The 17,350-nt window shown below is 34.6% G+C and overlaps 1 protein-coding gene across 3 annotated transcripts in view; it reads right to left on the bottom strand.

Moving 5' to 3' along the window:
* Positions 1-14,043: 14,043 nt before the first annotated feature.
* Positions 14,044-17,350, bottom strand: part of LOC126859236 (hemicentin-2) — a 28,006-nt gene continuing 24,699 nt past the window's right edge. For 2 of the 3 annotated variants that reach the window (XM_050610301.1, XM_050610299.1), the window contains exons 7-12: positions 17,190-17,320; positions 16,935-17,094; positions 16,230-16,532; positions 15,552-16,013; positions 15,018-15,227; positions 14,044-14,935 (exon numbers count right to left, since the gene is read on the bottom strand). In XM_050610301.1, the coding sequence (XP_050466258.1) occupies positions 14,892-14,935; positions 15,018-15,227; positions 15,552-16,013; positions 16,230-16,532; positions 16,935-17,094; positions 17,190-17,320 (1,310 nt within the window). In that variant the 3' untranslated portion in view covers positions 14,044-14,891. The remainder of the gene's footprint in view (positions 14,936-15,017; positions 15,228-15,551; positions 16,014-16,229; positions 16,533-16,934; positions 17,095-17,189; positions 17,321-17,350) is intronic. The other variant, XM_050610300.1, reaches the window with a different exon arrangement.

Below are 17,350 nucleotides of genomic sequence, written 5' to 3'. Positions count from 1 at the left end.
GCTCGGTCTTGTATCAATTTTCACGCAATAACCATTAGTTATTTCATTTACATGGAATTTTTATGATTTTTTTATATATGAAAAACTAATATATTTATCAATGAAAAAAAATAGATGATTAAATGCAATAGAAAAATATTGAATATTATAGAATAATTTATTTAATATTAATTTTATTCATTATTAATTTTATTAACTTATAATTAGTTAATGAATTTATTGCAAAAGTCTTTAAAATAACAATTAGTAAATGAATATTATATCAGTAAATCAATATTATTATTCAAAATTCCAAATAATTCATCAATCATTTTTAAATAATTAAAGAAAATAGAAAATATTAAACGTTTATTTTATGCTATATTATGCATTCATTATTTATACAATATTTTTGTAAATTATAAGTACAGATTATAGATACAGACAATTATAAACACAGATTTTTGTAAATAATTTTTATAAAAATGTCACTGACAATTATGCTCGTAAACATAAATAATGTCACTCACACAGAATCGAAGATTAATACAATAATTAAATAACCGCAATAGTATGATTATGCATTTAATGATTTATGCACATATATGTGACATTTCGAGAGACCAAGACTAACAGTTTAAATCGCTTTTAGTACAAGTTAATCCTTCGAAAATGTCCACGCGTCGTAACTCATTATCGTGAAACGTATGCCGACACAAAACGCACGAGCGTTTATGGAATCAAGCAATGTAATCAATTTAAACCAATTTCATTATCGTCCGCTAGACTGCGGTAAATTAATTATTTACGATTTAATTAAGTCACGATAAAATCGCATTGATTTATACGCGCGAATACTTTGCCGCACTCATACGGCAGCAAATGTTATTGTCTTCCGACAATTTTATGAAATTGACGAAAGAAACACATTGATTATGAATGCTTTATGAATATTATGCTTTCGGTTAAGAATGATCAGTAAATATTTTGGCGCAATTTAAAGAGGCTCGAATATTCAAACAAAAATTTTTTTATTACCTGTAATAAAACTTTTTTAAACATATGAATTTATTCGCGATATTATTAGTAAATTTCATTTCGAATCAACATCTCGTTTCGTGCAGTAAATATTATTTATATGATAACAGCTAGAGAATCAGTTTCGCGGAATCAAATGATGATGATTAGCATTAAAATAGAAGCGTCGAATCGTGGCGAGAATACGTCTCGTGATCGCGAGAATACAATAACGTCGCTGTACAATAACGTCGTCTACTCGGCGGGAATTGAAACAAAGAGGAAAACGAGAGACAGAGCGCGTTCTTGCTACTTTCGCGTTTAGAGTCGATTTTATATGCCAAATGCAGAGAGAGAGAGAGAGAGAGAGAAGAAGAGAGAAAAGAGAACGGCCGTAGTAAATACCGACGCTAGTAACGGCTTTACGGCCGGGAACATCTTCTGTCTGATGTGAAATGTTGCTCAGCGCAGAGTCACGTTTCGGAGTACCCTTTTGGTTCCGGATATACGTTGCCAGCTGCACTTCGGGGCTACTTTATGTGGAGCGATTCATCATAATGCTCTCTCTTCCCCTGACTCTTGAACGGTGTCTTTATCGGACAAGCGCGCATATATATAGTGGATATGATCGCCCATCATTCGTCTTCACGCATGATGATACGCACCAAAGTTGCTTTCTCGTCTGCGATTTAAGATAGACGCGATATATCAATATCATCCTCTTTCTTCTTCCGGAGGAGATCGGGAAATATGACTGGGCTATAGCATACATTTCTGAAGTGCGAACAAATTGAGAAATCACGTGAATTTCTCTCTGAAAGAGATGCGATACTATCTTGCAAAAATATTTTACAATTAGTAAAGATAAATATAATTAATCAAATATTTTTAAAAATATTTAATGTACAGATACACACACACATACATACAATAAGATTGTATAGTAAATTATAATAATTATAATTATAATGCACATTGAAATATAATTATATTTTAATCTACTACAATCTATTTAACCTGCTTTATAGTAAAATTGTTGTGCACATACTTGTATTATTTGGCGACAAACTTATTAATTAGTTTTGCACTGATCTCGTTTCAGTCTCGTATTCTATTTAAGCGTTTCAAATGTTTGCATTCAGATCGAAATAATTGTGTTCAAAGTAATGGAAGGGTGCTCCCTTGTTCTGCTCATTATCGAGCGATTGCAACGAGCTTTATTGTGATATATTTGTTGGCAATATTGGATGAAATAAATTAATTATTTCGAAACAATGTCGTGTTATAATAGATCTAAATTGCTACTAATGACATTTTGTCGTGAATAATTTCTTTTAGGTACAAATGCAGTAAGTTAATTGAATTGAATCGATGCATCATTTATGAAATCGCCGAAATTTTGATGACGCCTGTCGAATTCGAGCGAAGTTTCGGAAATAAAAAATAATTTTTTTTACGAATTAAAAGAGATACGATTCGAACATGGAAAAATCCACAGATCTAATAACTATGTTCCAATTGATGAAGTTTCAGCTGTTCTGTAGATTTTGATGAAGATTTGTTAATTCGAGCTTCCGATGAGAGAAAATATCGCGGTAACAATCAAGGCACTTATCAATAAACTTAATTTAGTTCTACTATTAATTGCCGGGTCATTTTAGAAACGACCATCAGATTGAACTCGTTTCAATGCTCTATATATTTGATATAATAATATCATTTGAACTTTTTAAAAGTCAAACTAATCAATTCTACTTTTTAAAAATTTTTTTATTTTGATATCAAAACATTCATTATGTATTCTGTCATATTAACATTTAAATATTTATAAAAAGCGCATTTGATCAAAATTTGACTTTTAAGAAATTAATTTATAACTTGAGATTAAAAATGTATTCCATATCTGATTACATACAAGGCGTTTCGTAAAATTGATTTGAATATTTTATTATTTATATCAATATTTAAACACACACACACACACACACACACGCGTATGTTAGTTGTTCTCGATATAAATTCTCAGCACAGATAATTATGTCCCAATTTGAAGAATGCATTATTAAACTACTTTTGACATGAATGAAACAAAACCACATCTCGTATATTTTTATTTTGTCTACTTTCAAGTCTTACAATAGCGTTATCTGCTCCAGATCCGTAGTATTGATTTATTTTATCTAGTATTAGTGTTTGGATCGTTCGTGAAATTCGGCAGCCCTGACTTTTACGAAGTATACTCCAATTTCCTCTCTCTCATCATGTTGCCCAAAGGGATTGCTCACAGAATCAATCTATTTTTTGACCTATTGCCGTATCTGTAGAATTACAAAAGTCTGCTTGTAAGCGACGCGACTACTACAGCCACGCAGTTGGAATAGTAGAGAAGGAAGGTGGATAGTTAGTTGTGGATATAATAGGAGAGACAAGCACGGACTGTTGCTACCAGAAACCTGAGGGGTTGATGCGAGAGAAGAGGGAAGAAGTGGACAAAACCGTTCGTAAAACAGACTGTCATCGTGTGGATGCTTTTAGCCGACGCGATGCGATGCGGCATAAAGAGTCGGGATTGAATTTCTCGTGACGTGTCCGTTCGCGTTCCGCTCTCTCGCGGCTGACAAAAGTGGAATTTAAAACCACATTTCTTTCTTCCTTTATATTTCGACCGCGAGAAACAGCACCGGAGGAGTTTTGAATCGTGCGTGATGGTATGTCATATTCTTCCCCTCCCCTTCCTCCCTGTCTTTCCTCTTTCCCCTTCCGGTCGGAATGCAACGTGTGAAATTGAGCAAATTCCATTTAAGGGATTTGAAATCCACGTGTATTCATAGCCACTGCTTGACATGTGCATAATATGTTTAGAGTAAAAACAGGACCTCATTTGCTTGTGACGATCGTATCATCGGGCCGTGACGTTGCGAATAGCTGTTATTATTTCCATATCAATAAAGTGTTAATTAATATTCTCTCACATGCGCGTAATTAGCTCGATCCGGATTTGTTGTGAATTTTATAATTAACACGTCATTATTTTCATCATTTTCTCTTTGAAATGTCACGTTAAAATATATTAAATTGAATTTGCTGTAGCTTCGAAGTGTTTAGATATATTGAATTGCGCATATTGAGTATGCCTCATAGAAAATCCTCGTCACAGACATATCGATCGAAAGCTGCTCTCTCTCTCTCTCTCTCTCTCTCTCCCTCCCTCCCTCCCTCTCTCTCTTCCTTTTTACCGTACGCTAGATAAAGCTATAATATACAGCGGCGAGAGCATCTGTGTTTAGTTTTCCGAGACGGTTTCCACGTCGATTACGGACAAGACGAATCGGAGACGCGACATGGGACATTTGTTTATTCTCGTACGACATCTATTCACGTTCCTCGTCGCGTCGCATCGCGCTTCGCGCAGCGACGGCGGAATTTCAAATCAGTCCATTTGGGGAGCCTCGCGTCCCCCGGGGTATCTCGCAGGAAGTGGCAAAGTTCAAACCCGTGTCCGACGGTATAACTAGTTTCCCTTTCGGAGATTGGATGACTTCTGCCCTCTTACTGGAATCGTGCCGATAATCTCCTACGACACTGACAGCAACAATACCGTAACAATACCGAAAACAGACACGTGACTTGACGCGTTAAATATGCGAAAGGCACGTGCGTTTGCGTTCATCTTAACATTTTCGTCTCTGATATTAATAAACTTCTGATATTAAGACGGATATTTTAATTGTTAAGAAATTAAGAAAATCAAGTATGATACATATTTATATAAAAATTAATTTCTTAATTATTTCAGTTTTTATCGTGCATCATGGAATATATATATTTTTTTATTAAAATAGCTTCTTACGATATAATTTTAAAAAAAAAGTAGATTTTGATATGATAAAAATAAAAAAGTAAGTTCTACATTTCTTCACGATAATGAAATGTAACCATTGACGCGTAGAATATATTCTTTCATATCTATAGTATCGAGAATCGAACTCGACGAAGATTACATATCGGTTTCATATTCACTTTTTATTTACTAAGCGAATGAGATCTCTCTCTCTCTCTCTCTCAATTGGCGCATGCGTTTCTCGGCGCTCGATCCGAATTGTTTCGGGTGCTATCGCAATCGACGGTGTGTTGAATATATACACGGCGTACATGCAATTTACCCCTGGCAGTTTTACGGCCGCGAGCACGTCATTCGAAGCTGGCGAGTTTTTCTTCCTCTAAATCTTCTAGACGAAATAACCGCACGACCCATTTCCAGTTTTTAACGCACCATAAAGGGGTACCTTTATCTAAAGTTTTCTCTTTTCACGATCGTAGCCAGCAATAGCAATCACGCAAAAAGTTATTGTCCTCCCTGTACATGTATCCGATCAAAAATTTATTGCTGCTTTCGTAGGAGATAACGTGTAAGCGCGATTGATCAGCAGAATTGAATATACTATTTAAAATGTTATGTGCATCGAATTTTCTTCACAAGTAAATCCCAGAAATACAAAAGAGACATGAGGAACAAAGCAGTAAGTTTATTTAATAATCATGTTTGATTCGAGTTTTGTATATATTTATTAATAAAATTTAATTATTGTAAAACATTCCTAGACGCACTAGAGACTTAATAGAAATAAGTTTAATCCTACTGTGATTCTATTTAAAAAACAAATTAAGATTAAAAATTTTTTTTTTTTTATTATATCAGAAGAAAAAATATAAACGCGTCGAGAGGGAAGATTTTGCAATCTTTTTGCGGACTATGTCCCTTGACAAGATTGTGATCAATCGTTTGCCAATTGTTGTCGAACGGAAGTAACGTGACGTGAGCAATAATTTTAATGGCAGGCGTGGCGGCACAACAACAAATTCCATTTGCTAACGGCGACCATAGCATCGACAAAACTTCCGTCGGTCGTCCATGCCATTTCGGTCCATTTCGAGTTATTATGATGGCAGCGGCCCCAATGCTACACGCGCTAAAGCAATTCTCTGCACGGAATGGGCACATGAACAAGTGCATGTCAAAGAAACGCGAAAAAAAGATAAAAACTTGGCTGCTGGTCCCTAACAATAACATATCACGATGCAAAATCACGTCAACCGAATTTTATTTTTTATAGAAATAGGATCGCAATTGTAGATATCAGTTTTATAAGAGAATTTGATATTTGCATTAAAATAACATTTTCAACGCATATAAAAGAAATTTATTATTATGACAGAAGAATATGCTCCAAAGTTTTTTAAGAAAAAATTCTTTTCTTGTTATTCGCAACGCGCGTGTGTTCAATTAAATATAAAGATAAATATTGCGACCCACTTTTTGCTTCAAATTTTTATTTACATATTTATTTAAATTTGCGACATAAACAGATTTAGTACCGATGTGGACTTACGTTACAATAAATTCGGTGTATATACTTAAAAAAAATTAATACTAGCATATTTAGAAAACTTCTTTCAAGAGACAATATTTTATTTACATACGAGTATATCGCATGTTTCTTTTGCTTATGTTTTGCACGATTGTAATTAACACACGCGAAAATCTGAATAATTAAATCATTACAATATATCTCGCGTGAATAGATTTTCATTTGTTTATGCGAATGCATATAAACATTTTCGCAAACAATAACAATATCTGTTGTCAATTGTCGTCAATGCTCGATAAATCTATTCACGTGCCCGAGGACCACGTGCATTACGAACAATACGGGCGAGAATGCGCTTCGCGGAGCCGCGTATACGTCACCGGGAATAACAAAGTTCGCTCGGCACGCCGCGTGAAAATCATTTCTGACTTATTTCCAGCAGCCACGGCTGGTGCACGCGATTTCGCTTTTCCCCGGGGAGGGAACGTGGCAAATTTGATCCAGAATTATCTCCCGTCTGCGCAGCCGTCGCCCGTCGCTCGATCAACTGCATATATGTGTTCGGACTTTTGTTTCAGCTACTTCCGGCGCAGGCGACGAGATACTTTCGACGCGGCGGATCCTTTGGGATCGCGCGCGGACAAATTTGATCTCGAAGCTACGTTTTGATATGTAGAACTCACGGTATACGCGAACCCGACAATTTAGCGCACTTGGATCTCTTCCACCACAGGATTTCGCGTGTTAATTTTGTCCGTGACAAGGCACGCGTGAAAAGCTACGCGAAATACTCTCGTACACAATTATTGTCTCTTAAGAGAAATGTTGATATTAATTACAATGTGTGTGTATGAGTGTACGAAGCTGGCGTCTCTCACTTCATGGAAATTCTTTAATTGTTGAAAGTTCTCTCTTTATTTTTAATAGTTCTAGAGTTCTTGATAGATTAAACAAATTGTTCTGGCCATTAAACAAAAAAAAAAAAAATTGCTCGGAATTGAGACGTCAAGTTCATGCTACGTCTCACTTTGTCCTCCGACATTTCTTATCATTTCTTGTCAGATTTAAAGCGCATGAAATATCTCTTGGCGCCAAAACTATTTGTTTAATCTATCATAAACTTTAAAAATTATTAAATATTTTAAATTATATATATTAAATTATATATATTTAATTATATATTTTAAATTATATATTTTAAATTATTAAATTATTAAAAATAAAGCTAGAATTCTTAACAATTAATGAGTTTCCACGGAATGATACGCCAGTTTCATTATTACGATATAGACATATCGAATTAATTATAACGTTTATTATTAAGTTAGAATATGGTGCTTCTTAAAAACTTCCATTTATTATCTACAAACAATCAAAAATTTTATAAAAATATTATGGAGCAATGTATGAAGTTTTATAGCTGTTAAGTAAAGTCTTGTTAAAATAATATATGTTATAATTGGATATATCGTAGGAAAAGAAATATTGAAAGATGATAATTATATTTTATGTTAGTTATAATACTTTTGTTTGACAATCGAACGAAAAATTGAAGATACCCGAGATGATATAAGTCGGATACTATATAAATCCTTATTTCGAGTATAGATATGAAAAATGTGTCGAACGCGTTGTTGAGCGACATGTGAGTATTACGTAAATGATGTACCATTGTGTTTTATACAATGCGTGCTGCACACATGGCCAATGTTGGCACGTTGCTGCAGCAACAGCAGCCCTCGGAGCCACATTAATTCCATTAAAACTTCGGCACTCTCGTTCGAAGTTATTAATGGCAGTTCCAGTTGGTTTTACGGCTTTGCCTCGGTGCACCTTCCCGTCTTTTAACGTCAAGCTAACTCGTGATGTCGGCATAAAGTTTGTTGTATCGTACATAATTTCGTTTTCGAAATCGCGTCGTTTCCGAAAAACGAGGAAATTCTAATAATTACCAGAAAAGGACATCAACAACAAGTGTCAGAAGACACTGAAAAAGTTGACTGACATTTAATCTTTTTTTGCGCGCTAATTTTTGGTTCATTTGTTCTTAGACCTCAGCGCTTATAATTAATATGATTTTATTTATTATTTATATATCATAAATAATAGATTAATAATATATAAATCCATAATATTGACATTAAAGCTCAATGTACAAATACTTTAACATGATACTTAAGAAGCTGATACTTAAGAAGCTTTAGTAAGTGAACTATTGATGAAGTCGCGCGAAAGAGATAATGTCAATTGCAAACGATATCCTCGACTGCTCATTCATTTAGTGGTCTGATTTCGACCTTCAGATAGTCGAGATTTACTACGGTTTAATCCGCCTGTCGGCGAATTAAATTTATTGGTGCTAGATAAGATTGCACCTCGTAGATCTTTCCTTTTCTGTTGCCACCGGAGAGAAAGAGGCATATGAAGATTCCCAGGAAGAAAAATATGCGAGTCCTTTAGTTAGAGTGTAGTCTAATGTTGTGAAACTATAAATGAACTATAAATTTCAATCAAATGCGATAAATCTGCATAGTATCTGAATCAAAAAGTAACAAAAAGGATCCTTACACCCACTTAAAACACAATGTATTATAAAAAGCATACTGTATTATAAAAAAACATACAACTATATTTGACATCAGAAATTATAACTTCAGCTCTACGTATCGATTGCTGTAATTCTTTTTCATCTATTACACGCGCATTACGACTAATATAATAAAAATTCCATCAAAAGAAAAAAGCTCAAGTGATCGGATCTTTTAAAAAGAGGTCAACGACAAGATTTTTCCGTGAGTACAAATGGAAAGACGGAATTGAGGGGGCGGAGGCCATCGGCGGAGGTGACCTATTTCAATCAATAATCCCTTCTTCCAACACGAAGTGGGTTTTATATACAACCGCCACTGAGCGGCGAAAGTCAACTTCGTAATCCCTAAAAGAAGAGGCCGCCACGCCATCGTTGCCGTTGCCGCCGCCGAGCCGGTTCCGGATCGCCTCGGTAAATCTTCTTTTCTTCGGTGCATTTGAACGGAAATCCGGCCGAGCTTGAAAAGTGAGAAAGGTCCACTCGATAAAGCTCATCGGGGACTGCAAGTCTGAGAGAGAAAGAGAGGAAGAGAAAAGCTCGGGGGTTCTCGTAGCCTCGCCTGTGTCATTCGACAAATCGGTCGACCTGGAACGGCGGCTTAATTCAAGCACCTCGGCTCTCGCACTCTCCTCGATTCGGTTACCGAATACAAGGATCGCTGTGTACACAAGACCGGTCATCGACTCCTGTAAACGATCTTCCGCACCGCTTCACTGTACCTTTCATTTTCTGCAACCTACTTTCATGCAAGTTCGACATGCAATTAAAATTTACGTCCAAGAAAATTCTTTGATAATTGAAAAGGCTAAAAGCTCGAAATCCGTATATGTTTTAATTTATATATTTAAAAATATGACATTTTATATACACATGCGCAGTAATTAGAAAATAATCTTAAATGAGATTTGAGTTTATTTGATTTAAAAAAAATTATTTTGCTTGTTGCTAGAAGAAAAAGAGAGAGAGAGAGAGAGAGAGTGCGATTGACTGAGCATTGAGATAAATTATTTATTAACAAAGTTTTAAAATTAATTTCAACATTATTGATGTGTATGTTACTATATTTTCTAATATATTTTTTATACTTTCAATAGTACATAGCTCTGATCGAATAATGTTCTTGAAATATCTAAGAGGGGTAACATGAAAGAGTTAATATCGAGCAAGTCTTTCTGTGGCCATAAAAGCTTTTTTCTCACATCGACTATCGATCATATATCATTCAATCCAAACCTAATCCATCGATCAAAGCTATCAACTGCTAAGAAATAATTCGCAAGTGATCACAGTCGTATGACCGATGGTTTATCCATCTAGAAGAAAAAGCTTTAATCATTCTATGTTCCTTCAACCCTTTTCATCTGAGAACTTTTTTTGTTTGGGAAAAGCTCTAGATATATCTCATGAATTATTTCTTTATGACTACAAATGTTATTGGAAATTTTTTTATACTATTGGATAGATTAATCTTATAGCTTGATAAAATAATTGCAAAAATTGATTGTAAATAATTAAATGTTCGTGAATTAAAATAATAAAAAACTTCAAAATTGCGCTCAAGGGTTTATCAAATGAAAAACGAGGAAGAATGTTCTCATAAAATTCCGAAGATGAAAAGGGTTAAAGTTAAAAGTTTTTTGACTCTTTTACCTGCGGCTTCGAAGCGTCGCGACGCGCACAATGTGCGCAGTAATTACGTTACGTTAATTAATCCGTCGTTCTTCTCACTCCATCTCGGACTGCTTTCCCAGCTTGATCCCGCGTCCTTCTTTTCCTTCCCGCTTTCCCCAGCCGAGCTCTTTTAATGCCACGGAAAGTCTCGATGAAACGGAAATGAGTTACCTTACTTCCGTTTGAGAAAGATTTCACGGTGAATTTGCGAATCCCCGCGGTGCTCCATTCCCGGTCCAGACAGTCGGCGCGATTCAGCAGTCTTGTTCAATCTTCTCGCGGACCGTGAGAAAGAAGAAGGTGGGTCGGTCGGGTCTTGCGCCGAGCAAGAATCCACTATTTTCCCTGCCGTCGAATTTTCCGACGATTCGCGTTACTTCGCGTGCGATTCCATCCATCCCTCGCGCAAAGCCGGGTTTATCCGAGACTCGGTTCCCTATATTCGGCAGGTTATTCAAATAAAATTGCTACGTAAACTTTTACTTTATTCAAGTGTCTCCCTTTCGCCTTACCCCCGCGCATCAAATGAATCCATTTATCATCATTCATTTATAACGAAAATTTAGAATCTCTTGACCGAAATATATAGTTTTTATGAGTTGTTATGTTGTTTCTGTCATTTAAAAAGTTATCTAAAATTTAATATTTATAGAAATATTATATTGATTTTACGACAATAATTTAAAGATAAAATATAACATAATATGATTTATTCTTTCTAATCATGTATGCGAAAATCAATTATATTTAACGTATATTTATAATAAAAACTATATTTTTTTTTTAGATTAAATCTAATTCAAATTTTTCAAATAATACGCGCTATACGAATTTCAAGTAACAAATAAAAAAAAAAATCATATTTCTATCTATTATATGTAATGAATACTCGGTCCTGTATATTTGTCATTTTAATTTATTTCAATATTTGTTTCGTCCGCGTGCTAAATTAGTTCGAGGCTATACTCTTTTAGATGTCATTCAAATTTTTCCAATAATACACGCTATACAAATTTTAAATATAAAATTAAAAAATCACACTTGTATCTATTATACGTAATGAAGACTCGTTCTGCATATTTGCCATTTTAATTTATTTCAATATTTGTTTCACCCGCGTGCTAAATTAGTTGGAAGCTGTACTATTTTAGATCTAATTCAAATTTTTCAAATAATATGCTCTATACGAATTTCAAATATAGAATAAAAAAATCACACTTCTATCTATTATAATGAAGAGTCATCCTGTAGATTTGCATTTTAATTTATTTCAATTTGTTTCACCCTCGTGCTAAATCAGTTGGGAGCGGATTATTTCTACTTTCGCATATTAAAGTCGAGAGCATCCTTTGTTTCTTTTTTCGCACATATAACCGTATCTCGGTTCTTCATTATACAACAAACGCCAAGTGCCTCTAACGACAGCAGTAACGACGATAACTCGTAGGGATTTCAATTTTACAAGTACTTGGTATAATGTCGGACGAATTGTGCCTCGGCGTTGCTGAAAATAACAGGTATTATCCGCGACGTGTACAGCAGTCGTCTCCCATGACGATAACGATAATGTCAGTTCCGAGCGCACATACAGTGCAAAGTATAACGTAATTATCTGCGCGGCCTGGCGCTTTCCAGCGCGCTTTGCGCTACGTAATGCGCAATTGCATCTAGCGTACGGTGCACGTTGGTTGCATCTTCATTATGGCTGTGCAACTCGTTTCCCCGTATCGTCGATTGCAGTGTATAAACGCGATGATAACGCAGCGATTTTTGGAATAGCAACGATAATATATCTCTACACATCTCAAAATTTAAATATTCACAAAAAATATTTTTCATAATTAATTTTAATTATTGTATCCTTACATAAGATTTTTCATTTTTCCTAGTAGCCTTTTTTTGTTCAATTCTGCATAAATAATTATTAGCTGATGCACATGCATTTTTCACTCGCTTCTCCGATAACAACATTGCCAAATTTTAAAATAACGTTATTATATCACGCATTTTGTTTGTATTCTGCAATTAACGCGAGTCTCTTGTGACATTATACTCGTGGATGGATGATACAGCTACATACATTGTATATTAAATATATAATTATCTTAAGTGCAAGAGAGGTCGCAAGAGAGGTCGAATAATTCAATTGGCTGATACAATTTACATGATTGATTTGCGAACGAAAATATTTTTGTAATGATGCGTTTTACGAAAGATTTATAACTCGCACATTATAATATGACTCTCTATGTGTTTCACCATATTTAATTCATGACTCTAAATCTACTGCTAGGCAATTCACGGGAATGGGACAGCTGTCATGTGCAGCGAGATAATTATTCCGACGTTGATGAAGTTTTCATTAATGGATTGTTCATGGAAAAGTGTTCGTCCTCACGAATATAAAACGATGTGCGTAGTTTATATTCCAATATGTATGCCTATGACCTTAATACATAAAATCATATCCTCTGAATTGAATCTACGACATTACAATATAAAATTTAAAAACGTGTTGAAAATTTTACAAAATTTATATATATATATATATGCTATTTTAAAAAATTGAAACAAAATTAAACAAAATAGGTGATCATCTAATTTTCAATATCTACATTTAATGATTACCAAAGAAATAAATTTGATTAAGTTTTGTAATAAATATATAATACAGATAAAATGTGAGTGTGGATAGAGATTTGCTTCTTTGTACACGTGGCGCTTTCAAACGTATGGCTATGTGAGACACATGAATTGTTATATTGATAGCTGATAACGTAGATCACGTTTTGGCTTTCAAAAGATATAGAGGGAAAAAATAATTTAGTCTTTTTTTTTTTTAAACATTTTTCTGCGTACATCGATTGTCCGTAATGGATTCAAAACATTCTTACAATTAGAATTAATTTGTTAATTGTTATTTACATTGAAATTTGAACAGAATGCTTCTTTAGCAAAACTAAAAATTCAACATACACTCGTAAATATATTGCGGGGGTCAGAAGTTCAAGCATTTATGATCGATCTTGTGATTTATTTAAATCAAATTGCGACGCATCAATTGCCGGTTCACTTATTGTAGAATATTATATTCGACAAATACGCGTTATGGCTAGTTATAACGCCAGACATGTTTGTGAAATGGATAATTAAATCAGCAACTGCTCCGAGCAGCTTTATTATTATTAATAATTGGCAAATTGCTAGCAGTTAACGACTTCAACGTCAATAGTTTCAATGCTTTGTTATAGCACAGGAATACGTATAGATACTATTTATACAATCAATAATCATTATTAAGTGTCGCGAAATAACTTAAATATCAATTCTAATCAAATATTAATTTTTATATACTAGACGTGCAATTAAAATAGGAATGGCGACAAAGAAAACAATTCATTTTATATAATCTTCTTAATCTGATTAATCATTAATAATACAATCTGGAGGTTTTATTTTATTTATAATTGTGTATATTAATATATGAATATTTACAATAATCGTATGGAATAGCGTAAACTACGCTGATCAAAAATTATACAATAATTTATGAACTATGGACTGCTTCAAAAAAAGAATGTATTCGAAATATAAATAATTGATTAGCAGTATAATGTCATAGACATGTATGATAACCATAGAAACTTATTTATTGTTTATAAAATACGTAAACTCATAGTTTCACGTGTGCACGATTGAAATTTATAAAAAAAATCCCTAAATCATTAAAAATGGTTTTTTGAAGCAGTCTGTTGTAAAGAAAAAAGGTACGCAAGATCACGTTTTTAAGGGTCGAAATATTAATATACTAATACTTAAAAGTATGCAAGATCTCCGACGTCTTAGCGCCTTTCTACGTTGTAAAAATAACTGTACAATTTTTAACGCTACTTTAACTCTATACTCTATACAATTTAAAGTACAAATCTCGACCGCCGACCTCTTTGTGTCGCGCGGCCAAGCGTTTCGCGGAAAATGAATATAAATAGCTAATAGAATGTTTCGTAATGCCTCCATTTACATGAAGATCGGCAACTTTTTCGACTCCATCATAAAAACTAACACGCGCTGCTTAAGCGTTAATTTACATGGCTAATAGTTGCTCGTTATAGCCGACAATCGTGATATTTCTAATTTGATAACATTATATTAATTACACGAATAGAACATACCGATTTATGCGAAGCAGTTGAATTTTATATGGAATACTACTTTACATTGCACTTTGTGTCTTGATTATTTTTAGCTGTACAAAATCAGATGAGTTAATCTCGCAAGTCAAGCTCCACTCGGTTAAGTAAATCCGGTTCTGAAAAATATTAAATAAATTAAGCAATTATTTACTCGCAAACTAGCAGTTTATCGTGTTAAGTAAATAATCGTTTATATACCCTTTCGATTTTCTTCGACGTAAAGACTTGTCCTCTGAGAGTGTCTGTTCTCGTTAGAGTACCTGATTCTGGGTTCGATCCTATGGGCCGGAACATAGGTCGGCGTGGTGAAATCATCCGGACCTTCGATGATGGTAGTATTTGATCTTTTTCTACAGATTATCAGACCGATAATCATTCCGATGCCGATGAGAACCAACGCTGCCGCGCCTTTAAAATTTAAAGTTGATATACAGGTTGATTTTACAGGAAATAAATTTTAAGATATTACAATGAGAGAAGATAAATTAAATAGAAATCTAAAATTTAAAACTTATAAATGCGATAAAGTATATCCCGAAATTTTTGCTTTTAAAAATAATTTTTCTATTACATTGATGTATAGAAAAAAAAATTTAATAAAAAATTAAAAATAATGCACAAATAATTTATGAAAAATTTAAATTTATTTGCATCAAATTAGAACTGGGCTTGCAAAGTGATTATGCGAAATTAATACATTAGACTGAATTAAACCAAAAACATTGATTTTACCTGTACCTGTCAATGCAATAATGATAATCATGTTCTCGGAACTGGCTTGCGGCAGCGCTTTCTTTAGATCCTCCAAAAAAATCCCGCTTCTCTCCATCTTTCTACCAATAGATTCCCCCACTCTGACGTTTTCCAGAAGAACGGGTTCGCTTCTGCCACGTCCATTGATCGCGTAAATGTATACCGTATAATCGTATCCCGGTTCAAGGTCGTGAAGCTGGAAGTTGGGGGTCAGTTTCATATCTTGATAAATAGGCGGAGATTCCCCGACCATCCCCTGATCACTCTGAGGCGTTTGAAGAGTATGAGGATCAATTTCGCCGATACCGGAATTTCTGAGAGATCCTCGAACTTCCAGCAAAAAGTGCTGTGGCGATCCACCATCCGATCCCGGGATGCAATTAACTTCTAGTGAACTGCTTTCGTTGTACAGTGCACAGTCCAATGGTGATTGTGGTGGTTCTGATGACGATAAAAAGTTGACGTTTAAGTATCAAGAAGATTTAAATACAAATTCAATTGACAAGAATTACATATAATATATAATATTCTAATTATTCAAAAAAATTAAAAAAAAATTTTAATGTTTTAATTTTTAGCGATTTAATCTTTTTGTTATGAAATAGGCAAAAGAAAATTAAACAATGCGCGCAAAAATATAATTACTGGATAACTTACTAACAGGTATGATGTTAAATATACAGGGTGCCTTTTGCCGTCCAATGTTGTTGCTCGCCCAGCAAGCCAACGTGCCGTAATCATTATCCGCGCCAATTGTATATTCCAAGACACTCATGAGGCCTTTATTTTCAACCTTCGAGTTTGGAATAGGTAAAACATCGCCGATAGTACCGTTGTAAGTCCATGAAAATCGCACGTGATCGTCAGGTAGCGCTTCAACTTCGCACGTGAGCGATACTGTCTCGTGTTGAGCGACGGTGATCTCTCTCCTTTCGTTACCTTCCCTGCATCTTGGTGCATCTATCAAATGTTTTAAACTGTTGTATGAAAAATAGAAGAAAAGCCTAAGACACAATATAAAATTCGTCTCTCTTTCTTAGAGAAATATCGCAGAGAGAGAGAGAGAGAGAGAGAGAGAGAGTGAGAAAAAAAGAGAGAGGATGCTAATAATTTTTATTTATAAATTTCTTTTAGCATACTTTATTAAAAATTTATTCGTAACATTTTAATTAACAAAAACCATAAGTTTTTATCAAACTTCAAAGAATAATTAAATTAAAATATCTTGACATAATTTATTAATACGAGATTTAATTTGTATTACGTATTTAAATATATACGCGTTGTTGCTTGAGAAAAACAGTTAATTGTGACAAGAATAATTCTCGAGCGTCGTGCTGATCAATAAAAACGACTACTCACATTTCATGTGAATAAAAAGCGGCGGGCTGTGAGTTTCTCCCACGGCGTTCATAGCTGCGCAGGAATACTCGCCGACGTGTGCGAGCGCGAGCACCCGAAGGGTCAACGAGTTTGAAGCCACCAAAATTCCCGCGCTCACATCGTGCCCCAGTCGTTGATTCTGCGGATAAGAACACGAATAGCAATGAATCATACCGAATCATAATAACGAGACTTTTTCCCTTCTTTCCCCTTCTTCCCTCTATTTCTACTCACATCGTGATACCAAATTACTCGCGACGGTGGCGGGTTACTTTGAACGTCGCAGACTAACTTGAGATCGTCGCCCTCCCTCAAAGTGTCCAAGACGTAGCCAGTGGCCAAACGAGCAACGACTACTGGAGCATCTGTTTGTAATTCGAGGAATTGCGTCATTA

The sequence above is a fragment of the Cataglyphis hispanica genome, chromosome 3 (genome assembly GCF_021464435.1).
Source record: "Cataglyphis hispanica isolate Lineage 1 chromosome 3, ULB_Chis1_1.0, whole genome shotgun sequence".
Taxonomy (NCBI): domain Eukaryota; kingdom Metazoa; phylum Arthropoda; class Insecta; order Hymenoptera; family Formicidae; genus Cataglyphis; species Cataglyphis hispanica.
The sequence above is the reverse complement of the archived record's forward strand: the minus strand, read 5'-3'. Positions and strand labels throughout refer to the sequence as shown.